At 42.9% G+C, this 16,018-nt stretch overlaps 1 protein-coding gene across 5 annotated transcripts in view; it reads left to right on the top strand.

Moving 5' to 3' along the window:
• The window catches only part of WDYHV1 (WDYHV motif containing 1), a 162,093-nt gene that overhangs the window by 8,069 nt on the left and 138,006 nt on the right, over positions 1-16,018 (top strand). For 4 of the 5 annotated variants that reach the window (XR_003903135.1, XR_003903136.1, XM_029923452.1 and 1 more), the window contains exons 4-5: positions 3,841-3,989; positions 4,670-4,794. Coding sequence is in view for 3 of the 5 variants with exons in the window: in XM_029923452.1 (XP_029779312.1) it covers positions 3,841-3,989; positions 4,670-4,794 (274 nt within the window). In the remaining 2 variants the exon portion in view is untranslated. Of the gene's footprint in view, positions 1-3,840; positions 3,990-4,669; positions 4,795-10,675; positions 10,948-16,018 lie in introns of those variants that run through there. The other variant, XM_029923455.1, reaches the window with a different exon arrangement.

Raw genomic sequence — 16,018 nt, forward strand, 5'->3', positions numbered from 1 at the left:
CCTGTGGTCATGTCCCCCTTACACAGCATCTCATGCCCGTTGTACCTTTGCCTCACGGCTGTCCTGTTGTAGGAAGTGGGTGGGCGGCCCTGAGTGGGTAGAGAAGCCCAGTCCCAAGAAGCGGATCGACTTCTAGGTGGGTTTCCCTCCCCGAGCCCAGGTTCGTCTTTTCCTGGCATCTGGGCAAGAACTGATCCCAAGTCAGAGAAAGAGGCTACTCCCACTTGGTCTGTTTTCCTTGACTCCACGTCTCTGCCTAAGGTGACTTGGAGTTGAGGCCCACTTTCCCTCTCAAGTTCATCAACTATCTGAGATGTAGGAATGTAGACCCAAACTAAGTGAGAAGTTGTGGATGTTCAATTCTTATGCGTTTCCACCATTTTTACTTTTTTGCTGGAACACTGTCCCCTCAGGCAGGCTTCTGCAGTGGCAGCCTTTCCTCGGTGACACTCTTCCTTGGCTGTCGGGCTCCCCTCCGCTCTGTTTCTTGGTTGGCTTTTATAAATTGTAATTATTTTTTTTTTTAATTTGAGAGAGAGAAAGAAAGTGCTGGGAAGAGGGGCAGAGGGAGAGAGAATCTTTTTTTTTTTTTTAATGTTTTAATTTATTTTTGAGAGAGAGAGGCAGCATGAGCAGGAGAGGGTGAGAGAGAGAGGGAGACACAGAATCCAAAGACAGGCTCCAGGCTCTGTGCTGACAGCTCAGAGCCCGACATGGGGCTCGAACCCACTAACTGTGAGATCATGACCTGAGCCGAAGTCAGACACTTAACCGACTCAGCCACCCAGGTGCCCCAAGAGAGAGAGAATCTTAAGCAGGCTCCAGGCTCTGCATGGAGCCCGACATGGGGCTTGATCCCATGACTCTGGGATCATGACCTAGCCAAAACCAAGACTGAGCTGCCCAGGTGCCCCTCTTTGTTGCCTTCTGAAAAGTTTTTACATGCATAATCTCCTTCATTGTCCCAACAGCACTGAGGCAGACACTGCACTTAGCTTCATTTTACAAAAGAGGAAGGGGACGGGCCAAGGTTTGCCGAGAGTGTCCTAGCCTGCAGGGCTCCAGGCTGTCTGCCGGCATCACACTGTCCTTCTGACAGCACTTGACTTTCACACTCTGCTGTGGGGATTCCTCCCGAGGAGTCAGGGGTCAGGACTTACCTTTCTCATATTTGCATCTTTGGTGTTTCAGTAGCACTGTTAACTATAAATAAAAGGGATATGCACTTCATAACCCCTGTAATATGAGGTAGAAGATGTCAGGAGAGAAACAGATTTTGGACAAGGCCAGAGACTGCTTCTGGCAGGAAGTAGGAGACTTGCGAAGTGGGAGCGTGTAAGCGGGCACTCGAGGGATGGATATGGGGAGAGAGGTGGAAAAGGTTGCGCAGAAGGACGGGAATAACACGTACACACCCAGTGGAAGGGGGGCTGCGCCTGTTTTATTTATCTGGAGGGCAGGATGCATTAAGGGGAGTGTGGGGCAGAGGCGTCCATTTCTTTCTGATGCTATTTCTGCGTTATGATGATAGCATTGGAGCCAAAGGAAGCTCTTTGATGGCACAGCATCTTCAGTCTTAATTAATCACTCCCTCCCTGCCATACAGTCGATAAAACAATGTTTGGGAAAGTGCTTAGTAAGCTCCGAAGTACTAGAAATATAAAGTGGTGTTACTAATGCGGTACTAATGTAATTGAGCTTTTTATCTCCCCATGCTGTTCTCTGTGAGAGCGCTTCTCTTCCAGGGGACTCAGAGCATCAGACTGCCCTCCTGCCCCTCAGTAACTCCGCTGGCGTCCCTTCTAGCCGTTAACTGGCACTGGACAGTGCCCACCGTCTGGGAGTGAGGGATGCACCACGGCTAAGCCACAAAGGGGAAGCTGTCTTCATCCTTCCCCTAAATGACTACAGATTAGGGCTTGGTCGATTTAACAACAACAACATTTTAAAGTCCTTCTTTCCCATTCTAGGCTAGCCCAAGCCATCCCCTATGTTTATAGTTTGGAAGATATCCTTGCACACTTTTCCCTCAATTCATATGCATGCATGTGTACTTCAGAATGCACATGTGTATCTGTATACACAGAGCTTTTTAAAAAAATTTTGTTAAAATCCAAGTTAGTTAACATATAGTATAATAATGATTTCAGGAGTAGAATTTAGTGATTCATCACTTAACATGTAACACCCAGTGCTCATCCCAATAAGTGCCCTCCTTAAAGCCCATCCCCCCACCATCCTCCCCTCCAGAAATCCTGTTTGTTCTCTGTATTTAAGAGTTTCTTATGGTTTGCCTCCTTCTCTGTTTTTATCTTATTTTTCATTCCCTTTCCCTATGTTCATCTGTTTTCTTAAATTATGAGTGAGATCATGTATTTATCTTTCTTTGACTTATTTCACTTAGCATAATACCGTCTAGTTCTGTCCACGTTGTTGCAAATGGCAAGATTTCATTCTTTTTGATTGCTAAGCAATATCCATTGTATATATATATACCACGTCATCTTTATCCATTCCTCAGTCGATGAACATTTGGGCTCTTTCCATACTTTGACTATCGATAGTGCTGCTATAAACATTGGGGTGCCTGTGCCCCTTCAAATCAGCATTTTTGTATCTTTTGGATAAATTCCTAGTAGTGCAATTGCTGGGTCATAGGGTAGTCCTATTTTTAATTTTTTGAGGAACCTCCATGCTGTTTTCCAGAGTGGCTGCACCAGTTTACATTCCCATGAAAAGTGCAAGAGGGTTTCCCTTTCTCCGCATCCTTGCCAACATCTGTTGTTTTCTGAGTGTTAATTTTAGCCATTCTAACAGGCGTGAGGTGTATCTCATTGTGGTTTTGATTTGTATTTCCCTGATGATGAGTGATGAGCATCTTTTCATGTATCTGTTAGCCTTCTAGATGTCTTCTGTGGAAAAGTGTCTATTCATGTCTTTTGCCCATTTCTTCTTGGGATTATTTGTTTTTTGGGTGTTGAGTTTGGTAAGTTCTTTATAGATTTTGGACACTAACCCTTCATCCAATATGTCATTTACAAAAGTCTTCTCCCATTCCCTTGGTTGCCTTTTAGTTTTGTTGATTGTTTCCTTCAGTGTGCAGAAGCTTTTTTCTTGATGAGGTCCCAGTAGTTCATTTTTGTTTCTGTCTCCCTTGCCTCCGGAAACATGTCTGATAAGAAGAACCTTGTTGCAGCCGAGGTCAAAGAGGTTGTTGCCTGTTTTCTCTAGGATTTTGATGGTTTCGTGTCTTATATTTAGGTTTGTCATCCATTTTGAATTTATTTTTGTATACACATGCTTTTTAAAAATAATATGTAGTAGATATTTGCAGTTTATTTTTCCCATCCAACTATGCAACATACACTTTTTTCCATTTCCTGCATAAATTTACCTAATTCTTCTTAGCAGCTGGACTGTGGTTTATTTCTCTCTTGGTGGACTTTTGACTGTTTCTGAATTTTCACTATTATAAACAGTGCTGCATAGATTACCTTTACATGCATATGGCCATTTTTTTCTGTAGGGTGTATTCCTAGAGGTGAAATTGCTAGGTGAAAGGGTATGCATTTCACTTATATGAATATTTTCAGTATTTATTTACGGGTTCCCTATCACCAGATGTTTAATCTTTTTTTTTTTTTTTAGGGATTTGTGTTTGCTTTATTTTGCTTTTATAAGAAAGGTTGTATTCGTTTTGTATTCATTTTTAATGATTTTATATATATATATATATATATATATATATACACACATATGTGCACATCATTACTGTCATCAGTAACACTGTATTCAGGATGGTGAAGTAACTTGGTTAACTTCAGCAACTTTTCTTTCTAGGATTACCATGTCGTCCTGCTCCATGTTTCAAGCGGAGGACAGAGCTTCATTTATGATCTCGACACTGTCCTGCCATTCCCCTGTCCTTTTGACACTTACGTGGAAGATGCATTTAAGTCTGATGAGGACATCCATCCGCAGTTTAGAAGGTGAGATTTAGGATGGATTTATCTGCTTTCTGAAGTTAAATCTTGATAGTTGTACAGAGAGGGTGTGTGTGTGTGTGTGTGTGTGTGTGTGTGTGTGTGTGTGGTTTTGTGGGGGTTTTTTTGCATTTGTTTTGCAAAGATTACTTGTTTTGGCATCATCATTGAGTTGATATTTGAAAATGGTGTGCCACACAGAAGATTCGAACAAAATGTTTTGAAGTTTTAAAGGTAGTCCAACATACAAAATATTGGCGTTCTTTTAAAAATGTGTGGGATGAGATCCCAGATGTCTTCTGAAGGCCATTTTGGGGATTTCTCTCGTGTGTGTGTGCAAGTGTGTTTGTGCGTATGTGTGGGTGTGTGTGGGGTGTGTGGCCTTAACGATGACTAAATTGAGAGGTCTGTGATGGTGGTGCCTGAAGATTATGCCCTTTTGTCCCTGGGATACAAATGAGTGAATAAAGGCAACTGTATGTATTTCTCTGCCTGTGTAGTTTTTGATTTCGGCGGATTATTTCTTGAACAGGCAATGAAGCTGCGTCTGTGTTTGTGTGTTACCGGGAGTACAAAGATGCCTGGCTGCTTTCGTGTACGTCATAGAAAATGAGTCTGCATAAAAACTGAGGAAGCATTTCACTGGGAAACCTTCCTAATGTAAATGAATGTTGCTTTATTTGCAGGAAATTTCGAGTGATCCGTGCAGATTCGTATTTGAAGAACTTTGCTTCTGACCGATCTCACATGAAGGACTCCAGCGGGAACTGGAGGGAACCTCCTCCGTCATACCCATGCATCGAAACTGGAGGTGAGCCAGAGGTGCCTTCTCGGAGAGGTGTGCCCTCACCGGGCACATCGGCATCGCCCCTTGCACAAGGACAGCGTTGTGGGTTGTTATTCGTATGAGACTCCCTGAGTCGTAAGAAGATGAGAGGGAGCCTCGCTGTGCATATCTGTCAGATGCAGGAATCGAAGCCCAGACAGAGAAGGGGACTGGCAGGCCTGAGAACTCGCAGCAGGGGGAGGTGTTCAAGAGCAGAACCACGAGACTTGCACACCGCCAGGGTGCTGGGTGTGTCTGCTGCCGGGACGCCGGGCTTCAGGAGGTGTGCGGGCTTGTGTCCTTCAACGGTGGAGCAGGCAGCACCTTGCCGTGATGGGGTTTCCCGTTAGGGTGACAGCAGTCCCTAGGGCGTCCTTGCGGGGTGTGAGATGTCATTTCCCTGGCTCCCTGATGAGACCTGCGGTAGGAGGAAGGGAGAGCCAGCGGTCTTTCTCTCCTTTATGTGCTTTTAGGCACCAGTCCAGTTAATAATTTTCTGAGATTTAAGGAGATCAAGAGTTCTTCACCCAGTTGCTGCTGTTTGGCATTCGCACAAGCTTGAAACATGATTTATGATTGTCAGTAATTTGCACCGTTGCTATTTTTGCGGAGGCCATCCCATTCTGTGGATGAGCCCTTCCGTGAGAAATGCTCCGTCAGCTGTGCAGCATGCCAGAAAAATAGGGCAGCAGCATTCGGAGTTCAGCCGGGAGGGAAGTAAATCTGTTTGGTGTATTTGAACATCGAAAGAGGATTCAGACTGATGTTTGAGACGCTCTGTGAAAGGCTGTTGTGATTATAAAGGTTTATCTCAGAGCTGCTTTGTGGCCCGCCAGCCGGCTTCCTAGTCTCCGTGTCAGAAATGAGGTCACTCCTGGCTGGGGAGAAGGCACCGCAGGTTTCCTTTTTGGTCTCGGACAACCTGCCGTATAGGCTGTGGTCTGGGTCAGTGTGCCTTCAGCCACCCCTGCCTCTCTTCTAGACGTGACACCTGCCGTATAGGCTGTGGTCTGGGACAGTGGGCCTTCAGCCACCCCTGCCTCTCTTCTAGACGTGACACGGGCGCAGAGCCGGCCCATGGCAGGCCCTCAGTCAACACCAGCCTGTCGGCCCCTCATCTTCTGGTCATTCCTTTCGGTTTTGATGACTGCTGCCCCGGGGGTGCTATTTGGTTCCAGGCCTTGTGCCGGCTGCTTTGCATTTGCATATTGGTTTAGTTTTTACCACAGTGCGGGCCAGCTTTATTTTCCTCACCTGATAGATGCATACCCTGAAGTGCATTAAAGTAAGCAAGCCCTTTGCCTCAGGTGCACAGCTGGGGAGGACGAGGAGGGCGATGAGGGTGTCTCCTTCTGCCTTATGTATAGTTAGTTCACCAGGGACTTCCCGAACTTGAGATGGAACCGAAAAGGAATCTGCTCTGAAGTGTGGGGTGAATGGACTGGTTTTTCATGTCATAATTTAACCACACTGTGATGTTCTGTCAGGTGGTAAATTCATTTCTTCAAATCCTGTGTTTATCAAAGGAATATATTTGAATTTAGGATAAGTGAAAATTACTTGTAGTATTTTATAAAAAATAATGACAAGAAATGGGTCAAGAAAATATCGAAATTTGGAGTGTTTGGGTGGCTCAGTCAGTTACGCATCTGACTTTGGCTCAGGTCATGATCTCTTGGTTCGTGAGTTCGAGCCCCATATCGGGCTCTGTGCTGACAGTTTGGAGCCTGGAGCCTGCTTCAGATTCTATGTCTCCCCCTCTCTCTGCATCTTCGCCTGTGCACACGTGCACTCTCTGTAAAAGTAAATAAACATTAAAAGATTTTTTTCTTAAAATAACAAACTTTAATGTTTGACTCTTGTGACTTAAAATTTAGTACCTTTGATATGTGGAACATCAGGATAATATGTTTAATAATTTTGGTGGCCGTGTGTCTGCAAGACCGCTATTTTCTTGTGGGGCAATTAGAGGCAGATGTTTATTTGTTTTGCCTTGATCTTTAAAAAAATTTTGTTTTTATACATTGATCTTTTTACATAATGAATGGCTGCAGATAGTAATCATTGTTTATTTAATTACATTAAAAAGTCTTAGAACACAAAACAGAAAATGGTAGGGAGGGGAAAATGTCTTAGAAAATAAATACAGATTTCTTTTAAAAGCAGTTCGTTAAAAAAATTTTGCAGGCTAGGGTAAATTTCCCCCCTCTTTCTGCCCCTTCCCTGCTCACAGTCTCTCTCTCTACCTCCCCCACCTCTCGAAAAATAAACATTAAAAAATTTTTGCAGACTCACTGGCCTCTGTGCAGTCCGGCACCTACCCTGGTCAGCAGGAGCTTCCCACCCCATCTTTCCTGACAGATGCCTGTCTTACCTTTATTTTCAGTTGCATTTCCAGATCTCTGATGACTTCAACAAAAGTTGATTGTTTAGCTTTTTTATTATAAGGGTGTTAGCAGATCTGATTCTAGTCTTCCAAATCCTAAGTGCTTTTTTTTTTTTTTTTTTTGAAAGATCTAGTGTTGGGTACTGTCTACTAGATTTACATGGATTTTTCCTTGTAGTTCTTTAAAGGCATCTCTCTTGTTTTCTGCTTGCACAGGCTCTGATCTTGTATTTGTTTCTCTGAATGTAGTGTGTCTTTTTTTTCCCTCTGAATATTTTTTTTTAATGTTTATCTATTTTTGAGACAGAGCAAGAGACAGAGTGCAAGCAGGAGAGGGGCAGACAGAGGGAGACACAGAGTCTGAAGCAAGCTTCAGGCTCTGAGCTGTCAGCACAGAGCCCGATGCTAGACTCGAACCCACGAACCGTGAGATCATGACCTGAGCCAAAGTCACAAGCTCAGGCGACTGAGCCGCTCAGATGCCCCACCCCTCTCAATATTTCTTAAGGGTTTTCTCTTTATCACTAGTTTTAAGCAATTTGATCATGATGGACGACAGCGTAGTTTCCTTTAGGCTTATTCTACTTGAGGTTTTTTCTTAAAGATCTTTAGATTGCTGGATTTACAGTTTTCATCAAGTTTGGGAACATTTGGCCATTATTTCCTCACACATTTTTTTCTGACTCCTTCCATTTTTAAGTTCTTGTCCTTCAGCAACACATTGGTTAGATGGCCTGATATTCTGAGGTCAGTAGGTTTTGTTTTTTTCTTACATTTTATGTATATGTTTCATTTTGAATAATTCTTTTATTTTGTTGCAGATTCATTGCTTTTGTCTTTTTTTTTAATTTTTAATTTTATTTATATAGAGAGTGACAGACAACATGGTGGTGGGGTGGGGGGTTGCAGAGAGAGAGGGAGAGAGAATCCCAAGCAGACTCTGTACCATCAGCACAGAGCCTGACCCGGGGCTCAAACTCATAAAACCACGGAGATCATGACCTGAGCTGAAATCTGAGTCAGATGCTTAACCAACTGAGCCACCCAGGTGCCCCACTCTTGTCCTCTGCATTAACTAGTTTGTTGTTAACTTCATCTAGCACATTCTTTTCATTTTACATGTTTTATTTTTTTATGTCTAGAAATTCCATTTTGGACTGATTTAATATCTCTCATTTCTCTCTCTCTTCATCATGCTCCTGTTTTTCTCTAGTCGTTTGAACATATGGGCATATTTATAATAGCTGCTCCTTGTCTGCTAGTTCCATTATTTCTGACATTTTAGTCCATTTCTGTTGGATTGATTTTTCCCCTGTTTTTGGGTCATAGTTTCCTTTTCTTTGTGTGATTTGTCACATTTGGTTGGATGCTGGACTTTGAATTTATGTTGTCAGTTGCTGGATCTTGAGGTCCTTGTAAAAAACAGTGTTGGCATGCAGTTACATTACTGGGAGGCAGCTGGGTCCTTTCACGGCTGCGTTTAGCTTTTTTAGTGACAGCTCAGAGCAGCCTTTCATCCAGTGCTAATTTAGCCCCATGCTCTGGCACGGCCCCTTCTGAGGAGTCTACTGAATCCTCATGCCATGTCCGTTCTCTCTACCCTGGCTGGTGGGGACTGTGGAATTTGGGCAATTGTGATGCTGCTTTCCTGGTCTCATGAGAACGGTCCCCGCCAGGTACTCGGCTGTGTGTTGGAGTCAGGGTGGGGGATCCATTCTACACTCCCCTGTCCTGTACTCTGCCCCCTGGGTCCGGCTGCCTGGGCCCTCCTGAACTTGGATGTCTGTCTTCTCACCTCAGGGAGACTGCCACGCGGCGTGTGTCCCCCTCTGGAAATTCCCCCCGAGGTAGTGAGTGGGAGTGGTCCTATGGCCCCCCTTACTTGTTTCTGCTTTCTTAGGAATCCCAGGCGTGTGCTGCCCATTGTCCAACATCTGGAAATAGTTGCTACGTATATTTGCACAATTCTCTGGAGGTTTATGGTGGAAGCGCAGTTTCTGTAACAATTTTCTGATGGACAGAAACAGCAATATGTACATATTAAAAATTTTTTTTTTTAGTGTGGAGAATTTAAATCATATAAAAAGTAAACAGAATAGTATATCAGACTTTGAACAGTCATCAGTTCATGGGCAATCGATTCATTTGTATCCCATCCACTTTCCCCTTTCTTGTATTATTGTGAAGCCAATCCCAGATACTGTGTTGTTTCAACTCTAAATATTTCAGTGTGGATCTCTAAAATATAAGGATTTCTTTTTTTTTTAATGATCACTGTGCCATTATTACATTCCCCCAAATTAATGGTAATTCTTTAAAGTCATCATGTATCTATCTAGTCAGTGTTCAGATTTCCAGTTATAAAGTCATAAAGTCATTATTTTTTAAAGATTTTACTTATTTATTTATTCATTCATTCTAAAGTTTATTTTGAAAGAGAGTGAGCAGAAGGACAGAGAGAGGGGGAGGAGAGAGAATCCCAAGCAGACTCTGCGCTGTCACCATGGAGCCTGATGTGAGGCTCGAACTCATGAACCATGAGTTCATGACCTGAGCCAAAATCAGGTGTCAGTGGCTTAACAGACTGAGCCGCCCTGGCACCCCTAAAAGGTTTTATGTTTAAGTAATCTTTACATCCAACATGGGGCTCGAACCCACAACCCCAAGATCAAGAGGCACATGCTGCACCTGCTCTGCCAGCCAGGTGCCCCTGGTTGTAGGTCTCTTAAGAGTCTTTTTTAATATATAGATTCCTTGCCTAACTCTTTTTTTTTTTTTCTTGGAATTTATTTGTTGAAGAAACTGAGTCTGGGAGAAACAGTCTGGATTTTGCTGATTGTATCTCTTTCTTAGCCTCTGAATTTCCTATAATTTGGCAATTGAATCCAATAAATTGGCAGTTTGATTATTTATGCATTTTCATTTAACTTTTTATTTTGAAATAATTTTGAACTTCTAAAAAATTTGCTGAAACACTATAGAGCATTCCTGTATACCTTCTGCTCAGATTCTCCTACTGTTGAATTTTATATAACCATACTATAGTTATTGAAACCAAGAAAATGGCAGATCCATTACAAAAATATTGATACAATATGTTAACTTACAGACATTACTTAAGTTTTGCATGTTTTCCCACTAATTTCTTTTTTCTGGTCCAGAATCTAATCCAGGATATTAGATTTAATTGTCCTGTCTCCTCAGTCCCCTTCAATCCATGGCAATTTTCTTTTCTTTTACAACTTTTACACTTTCGAAGAGTCAGTTATTTTGTATAGTGTCCCTCACTTTGGGTTTGTGTGATGTTTTGTCCTGGGTAGATTGAGGTTACGCATTTGAGACAAGAATACCACAGAAGTGAGGTTGAACCCTTCTCCATCTGGATAATTTTCCTTGCTTTTGGTCTTCTGGGTTGTTGTATTGCTATTAAACCGATAAACGAATTGTGTTCAGTGAACGTTTCTTTCATGTATTTTTTAGATTCCAAAATGAACCTGAATGATTTTATCAGTATGGATCCTGAGGTAGGATGGGGAGCTGTCTACTCCCTGTCTGAATTTGTACATCGGTTTGGCAGTCAGAACTACTGAACTACATCCGGATGTAGAACCATGGAGAAGTTCTCCATCTCTTCATTTGGGACAGCGAACACTATGGTACATATGGCCTGGAATTATATTTTCTTCTTTTAATTCAGTTGAGTTGAAACATGAGTAATCGAAGAAAATTAATAAAAATAATTTTTTGAGGGGCTCCTGGGTGGCTCAGTTGGTTAAGCTTCCAACTTCAACTCATGATCTCATGGTTCATGAGTTTGAGCCCCACTTTGGGCTCTATGCTGACAGCTCAGAGCCTGGAGCCTGCTTCAGATTCTGTGTAGCCCTCTCTCTCTGACCTTCCCCCCCTGCTTGTGCTTTCTCTTTCTCTCTCAAAAATAAACATTGAAAAAATTTAAAAAAGTAACTTTTTTGATATGTCAGATCGAAACTGGACATAGTGTATATTTGCTAAGAAATTCCAGTGCTCATTTGTTAAAACGTGACGACTCATGCCAGTCATTCCTTCTGTTATGATATAGATGGGTGCATTTTGTGTGTTTCGTATCTGTTTTGGATGTTTTTTTCTCTCCCGTTACACTGTCAGCTCCTTGAGGGCAGGACTGTGTCTCGTTTCTCTGTGAAGCTCTAATGCCCCTAAGAGGTGCCCATAAAATGTTTGCTGGTGATTGTGCCGCTGCTTGAAGAGGGCTGATACTGTGAGCTGAACCAGCATACATATTAGTCTTTTTCGGACTGTGATGTTCTTCAGAAAAGATTGCAGCCCTCCCAGGCTTGAGTGTTACTTGGCTATTTATATATGTTTTTAAATAAAAGTGATTTAAATGTAATTTTGTTTTGAAGATTTTGTGTTACTCTTGATAATCTGAGATAACCCAGAATATCTCACTCACCGTCGCTTTAAAATACACACATCAATCTCCCTTCTTGAAGATGTTTTGGAAATTTGGCTTTCATCATGTAATTCCAAAGAAAAGATGTTTGGCATTAAGCTGGCATATAACACTAACTCGCATGCATGTCTTCATGATTCTGTGACAATGAGCAATTTCTTAAAGCAGGGATGTCCAGGCTTTTGGTCTCAGGTGGATTTTCTGCTTATTGAGAAACTTTCATTTAATGTAGATCTTCTGCCTTGTCTATGGAGGGACAGCTTAGTTGTCATGAATCAGTCAGAGGAAATGTCATGTATCCGTTTGGTTCAGCTGACCAGGAGGATTCTGGGAGAAAGTGAATGCAGCCTTGGTAAGAAGAATCCAAACACAGCCTCTTAGGTTATTTTATAATTTAGAACCAATTATAGACCTCACATTGGCATATCTTCATTGACTTTCAGATGATCATTTAAAAAGCATATGGCTAAAACAAAGAAGGTAAATTTTGGCAGCCCTATTACAGAACTACTTTGTCTTGAGCAAAAAATTTCAGAGGGACCAAAAGATCGTCATCTGATTTACAAATTGCATTTTTGGTGTTTTCTGTTTTTTGTGTTTTGCCAGTTTATGAACAGGTTTCCAGTCTGGTATTCTTAATTGTGTCTAGTAAAGACAAATCAGACAATGTGGGTGTGTGAGTTTAAACTCCCCGGCCACCTTCGCCTTGAAATTGAAAACCGCTTCTAGCCAGTGAAGGGAGCAAAGCTTCCAGTTTTAAGTTTGTTAAAAACGTCCACTGGTCTTAATCTTGAGTTGTTAGAAGCAATAGAGGACATCTGCTGTCTTTTCTACTTACAGTCCTCACTTCTATAGCTCCCTTTGGGAAACTCTTCTTTGTACATTTCGTATAGTCCTGGTGGCCCGTGCATGCAGGTATATAGCCTGAGCTGGGCCAGGCTTGGAGCCCACCCCTGGACCAGTCTAAGAATGACCTGTCACGGTGTTCTCTGGATTTGCTGTATTGACATCCAGAGAGAAGAAAATCTCTCTCCATGAGGAGTGCTAAACTAGGGGGGGTGGGGTGGGGGCACCGTGACTGCCTCTGAAGGGCCCGCCTACGGAACGCAGCCCAGCAGAGCCCAGAGCAGAGCAAGAGCCCTGAGGGCATTTCTGGGCACCTGGATCTTTCTGTGCTTCTGGTCAGCCACAACTTTTGAACTTCCCAGTTACATAAACTAGTGGATTCCTTCTCTTCAGCTTGTGTGAGTTGGATCGCCGTCAGTTTTCGCTAAAGGTGGGTTCCCTCACAAGATGTTTCTTGAAAACTGTCGGGAACTGTATTTTTGTCTTTCTATGCTTAATGTTTCTCTCAGGTCAGATTAGCTTTTCTATACACTCAACATGTGAGAGAGAACTAAATAAAATACCGATAAATGCTGTCTGTAGGAAAGAGGAACTTTCAAGAAAAGCAGTGGACTAAAATAGAATTTGTAAGTTGGCTATGAAAATAAAAGGAATGAGGCATCTGAGAATCAGACATAGGATGGAGCAGGAAGCCCCAGATAAAATGGCTCCTAGGTCAGTAGACCTGACTATGTCTGATTCGAGAGAGTGTTAAGAAAGATTATGTCTTTCAGAAGAGAGGTTGGTTAGCAATGGACGTAAAAAACTTTTTTGTGTATGTGGTTTTCTCAGTTTAATTTTTAACTATTTAAAAAATAGGTGGTACGTGCACAAATTCCAAATATATAAAAGTATATAGTAAAAAGTCCTCCGTCCTCCAATTTTCTGATTTCTCTATCCAGAAATAGCCCATTTTCGGTTTCTTTTGTATTCTTTCAGGAATATTTTATGCCCATGTATGCGTGTAGATATTATATATTAAGTTCTGGGTTTTTTTTCCTCCCCACAAATGGTACCATTCTAAACCTTGTTCTGCATTTTACATTTTAAAGTTAATACACTTGGATATTTTCTAATCAGTACATGTTGAACTTCCTCATTCTCTTTAAAGGTTGCATTGTATTGTGTGGTATGCATGGTCCCTAATTTCACAGTCCTTTTAGAGTTGGTTTTAGTCTTGGTATGACAAAACTGCTTGAAGGAATATTTTTTGTCTCTGTGTCTTTCTAACAGTTTCCGAGATAAATTTTCAATGTGTAGACGGCTGGTGGTACCATCGAATGCATGCTTTTTTTTTTTTTTTTTTCTAAAGAAGGGAATAGCAAATGCTTTCTGTAAAGGGCCAAACTGTAAATCCTTCAGACTTTGCATCCAGAAGGTCTTTATCATGACTGCTCAACTCTGCTTTTGTGCCTGGAAAGCAGCCATAGACAGAATGTAAATGAATGGATATGGATGGCCCTGCTCCAGTAAACCTCTCGTTGATAAAACCAGGGGACTCGGGGATTTGACCGTGGCTGTGATTGCGGTCCCTTGTTCTACGTAAGTGTTGCAGCCGGTGTGGGGCTGCAGCTCTCAGCCTCCTTTGCATCTGGGAGTGGTCACGGGATCAGCTTCTCACCATTGAATTGTAAGGGGCTGACTTGTGACACACTGTCTACCCAGTCCGTCCCACCTTCCCTCGTACTGATGAATGCTTGAGGACTAGAATGACCCCAGAAGCTGTCCATTGAGGATAGTGGAGCCACCATCAGCCTGGATTTCTGAACGACCCTATAAAGCTGAGCCTCGTGCCTACTTGAAAAGAAGGTTGTGGAACTGATGCATAGAGACAAACTTGATCATTTCTTTGAGTCACAGAATTATTGACGAGTCTTGACTTAGCAGTTTAGCTCTGCCTAAATAACACAGTGCCCATTCAGGCATTCGTGACAGGGTATTTTTTGACCCGGTCAGAAATTGTGACATTCCATGTGGAGTCAGATCCTCTGTGAGCGTATGCAAGCCACCTGCTATGTGTCCTACAGTGTGTGTGGAATTATTGCCTTTTACAGAATGTTCAGGAACACTGAAAACATATCTGTTAGTACCTCTTATTTTGCATGTGGTTAGAAGCCTTGTGGGAAAGAAGTCAAATGAGCCCTGTTTTCATATATGGTTCAGACATGTTCAGGACTGATAGCTTAGGAGCTCTGAAAGCAGTCCTTGCTAGATGAGAGACAAACAGGTTCCTGAGAAAGTAACACCTGAGCGGGGGAGACATGAGGCCGGTGGCTCAAACTGGATGATGAGGACTGGAGGCTGGAGGGATCTCAGGTGGCAGTTGAAAATGGGAGGAATGACTCCCCATTGCTCCCCATTCATGGTACACTCTGGCCCTACCTCCCCAGCCCTCTTGAAAGCCTCATCTTCTGGGAATGAAAGGAAGGAACTGTAAGTCGGGGCCCAGCATGGCTCCATGGGAACCTTGGAGGGAGCTGCTCTTGGGCAGAAGGAGATCAGCAGTCTGACAAAGGTCGGAGTTTCGATGGTTGAGTGGTCGGCTCAGAGCATCGGAGCAGCAGCGTGATGAAGCCTGAAGTTTGTGGCTCTGATTCTCTGAACTCCTGTTTCACCATGACTTTGAAGTAGGAAATGACCTTACACAGGAGTCACAATCTGGTGGTGGCTTGAGTACACTCCACTTGTAATGGTGAGCACTCTGATGGGTTACAGAAATTCCTGGTGGAGAAGGCTTTTCTAAAAGGCTGGACTTAGTGAAGATGTGTTTAAATCATAAGGCTTGGCATTCCTATAAATGTAATAGGTTTGTACTTACTGGTGCTTGGAACCCTGGGACGTCCCAGACACATCCCATGAAGGGTAGAAGTCATACTCATTTGCCTTGAATGAATTTTGGAGAACAGATTTAAAAGTCACAAGGAGGTAGTTATCCCTTCCTCTGTCACTCCCTCTTCTCCATCTTCCCTTCCTCCATCCATCCATCCATCCATCCATCCATCCATCCGCTCTGTATCTGTTGCATGCCTACCACTTGCGAGGTTAGGCCATGATGAACAAGACAGAACTGTCTAACAGAAGACAGATGCAGAGGGCTTACGTTCAAGGGGCAGAGGGCTGCCACATCCCCCTCATTAGCGAGTAAGGGGAGACCCGGCCTTTGTGGAACCTGTTCTACAGAAATCTTTTGGTAAAGACTTGGCACTTAAAAGACTGCACTCGATGGGGTCTCCAGGTGGCTCAGTCAGTTAAGTGTCTGACTTCAGCTCAGGTCATGATCTCACAGCTCGTAGCTTTGAGGTCCGTGTTGGGTCCTGTGCTGAAAGCTTGCTCAGAGCCTGGAGCTGCTTCAGATTCTGTGTCTCCTTCTCTCTCTGCCCTCCCCATCTTGTGCTCTGTCTCTCAAGAAATAAATGTAAAACAACAACAACCACAAAGATTGCATTTGAACAAACATGTAAGTCAAACTGAAGAATGTCCTGTAATTA

The sequence above is a fragment of the Suricata suricatta genome, chromosome 15, assembly GCF_006229205.1.
Source record: "Suricata suricatta isolate VVHF042 chromosome 15, meerkat_22Aug2017_6uvM2_HiC, whole genome shotgun sequence".
NCBI classification, from domain to species: domain Eukaryota; kingdom Metazoa; phylum Chordata; class Mammalia; order Carnivora; family Herpestidae; genus Suricata; species Suricata suricatta.